At 36.1% G+C, this 1948-nt stretch overlaps 1 protein-coding gene across 1 annotated transcript; it reads right to left on the bottom strand.

Moving 5' to 3' along the window:
* Window positions 1-209: 209 nt before the first annotated feature.
* On the bottom strand, window positions 210-1721 carry LOC113389327 (zinc finger protein 493-like). The gene has a single exon (XM_026626371.1). The coding sequence runs from the start codon at window positions 1719-1721 to the stop codon at window positions 210-212; it is 1512 nt and encodes a 503-aa protein (XP_026482156.1).
* Between the last annotated feature and the right edge of the window lie 227 nt (window positions 1722-1948).

The following is a 1948-nucleotide window of genomic DNA, read 5'->3' as shown; positions in this document are numbered from 1 at the left end:
ACATTTTTTACAAGTATAACATTATTTCATTGCACAGTCATTTGACAAAATCACTTTTTATTTATAATTATTTTTTGTTGTGTGCAATGATGTGCCTTTTCAGGGTGCTTGGCCGTGCAAATGTTTTATCACATACTGTACACTTATGGGACCGTACCCCACTGTGACCGGGCATATGATTTACCAAACTACTTGCTTGTGTGAATGTCCTAGACTCTAGAGCATATTTCACATTTAAAAGAACGAACCCCACTGAAAAAGAGTTTATGTACACTCAAGCTACCCATTTGTGTGAATGTCTTATTGCATATTTCACATTTGTGAGGCCGTTCCCCAGTGTGAATAAGCACATGTCTATTCAAACTATTCACTCGAGTAAATGTCTTATTGCATGTTTCACATTTGTGAGGTCGTTCCCCAGTGTGAATGAGTTTATGTGCACTCAAGCTACTCATTTTTGTGAATGTCTTATCACATGTTTCACATTTGTGAGGACGAACTCCACTGTGAATGACTTTATGTGCTCTCAAGGTAGCCATTGTTTTGAATGTCTTATGGCATATTTCACATTTGTGAGGCCGTTCCCCAGTGTGAATAAGCACATGTCTATTCAAACTATTCACTTGAGCAAATGTCGTATTGCATGTTTCACATTTGTGAGGCCGTTCCCCAGTGTGAATAAGTTTATGTGCTCTCAAGGCAGCCATTGTTCTGAATGTCTTATCACATACTGTACAATTATGGGGCCGTACCCCACTGTGAATGGGCATATGATTTGTCAAAGTACTCGCGTGTGTGAATGTCTTAAAGCATATTTCACATTTGTGAGGCCGTTCTCCAGTGTGAATAACCACATGTCTATTCAAAGTATTCATTCGAGCAAATGTCTTATTGCATGTTTCACATTTGTGAGGTCGTTCCCCAGTGTGAATGAGTTTATGTGCTCTCAAGAAAGACATTTGCGTGAATGTCTTATCGCATATTGCACATTTATGAGGACGAACCCCACTGTGAATGAGTTTATGTGCTCTCAAGAAAGACATTTGTGTGAATGTCTTATCGCATATTGCACATTTGTGAGGACGAACCCCACTGTGAATGAGTTTATGTGCTCTCAAAACACCCCTTTGTCTGAATGTCTTATTGCATATTTCACATTCGTAAGAACGTTCTCCAGTGTGAATAAGCAAATGCTCTTTCAAGTAACTTAGATATTTAAAACTCTTATTACATACTTTACATTTATGTAGTCTCTGTGTACTCTTACTTTGTTTTTGATTATCAGATAATTTATTCAACGTTAAAGTTTTTTCTCCATTACAAACACAAACGTGTTGATCAAAATCAAATTTTACAGCAAATGCTTTACTGCAAATTGTGCACACAAAAGGCTTTTCATCTGCATGAATTTTCAGATGTATATCTAAGGCGCTTGAATCTGGAAAAGTATCTGAACAAAATGGGCAATGTACCAGCATATGCTGTTCTAAATCATGCTGCCCTGTAAATGATTCATTACAAATAGTACATTCATAATGAGATGCCTCATAGGATTCCAGCTTGACTTCATCTTCTATTGTTATATCGGAGTTCATAAATCTCTCCAGACATGTTTTATCATCTTCAGGCTCTTCTTTTATTTCACATTTAATGTCTTCAATTGGAAATTCTGGAGGTTCGGTTCTAACTTCCAGAATGGAATCAGAGAGAGAAACAGCCATTGATTATCTGAAATTTTATTTAATATTTGTAATTAGCAGGGATTATGGTATAAAGAAAATGCATTTTCATCTAAGATGATCAAGGAAACAGAAACTACTAAGTATGGACCTCAAAACGAGCATCTACTTTTGCAGAGCGTAGGTAGATATGTAATAAAACACACTAAGATTTATTTATTATGTCAACTAGAACTGATTTTAGTATTAAAAATCAGGTATCAATGAAT

Source organism: Ctenocephalides felis, unplaced genomic scaffold (genome assembly GCF_003426905.1).
Source record: "Ctenocephalides felis isolate EL2017-DRISC unplaced genomic scaffold, ASM342690v1 CF-g0.4_SCAFFOLD_03573, whole genome shotgun sequence".
In the NCBI taxonomy this organism is placed as follows: domain Eukaryota; kingdom Metazoa; phylum Arthropoda; class Insecta; order Siphonaptera; family Pulicidae; genus Ctenocephalides; species Ctenocephalides felis.
Note: the sequence above shows the minus strand (reverse complement) of the source record. Positions and strands in the feature narration are given on the sequence as shown.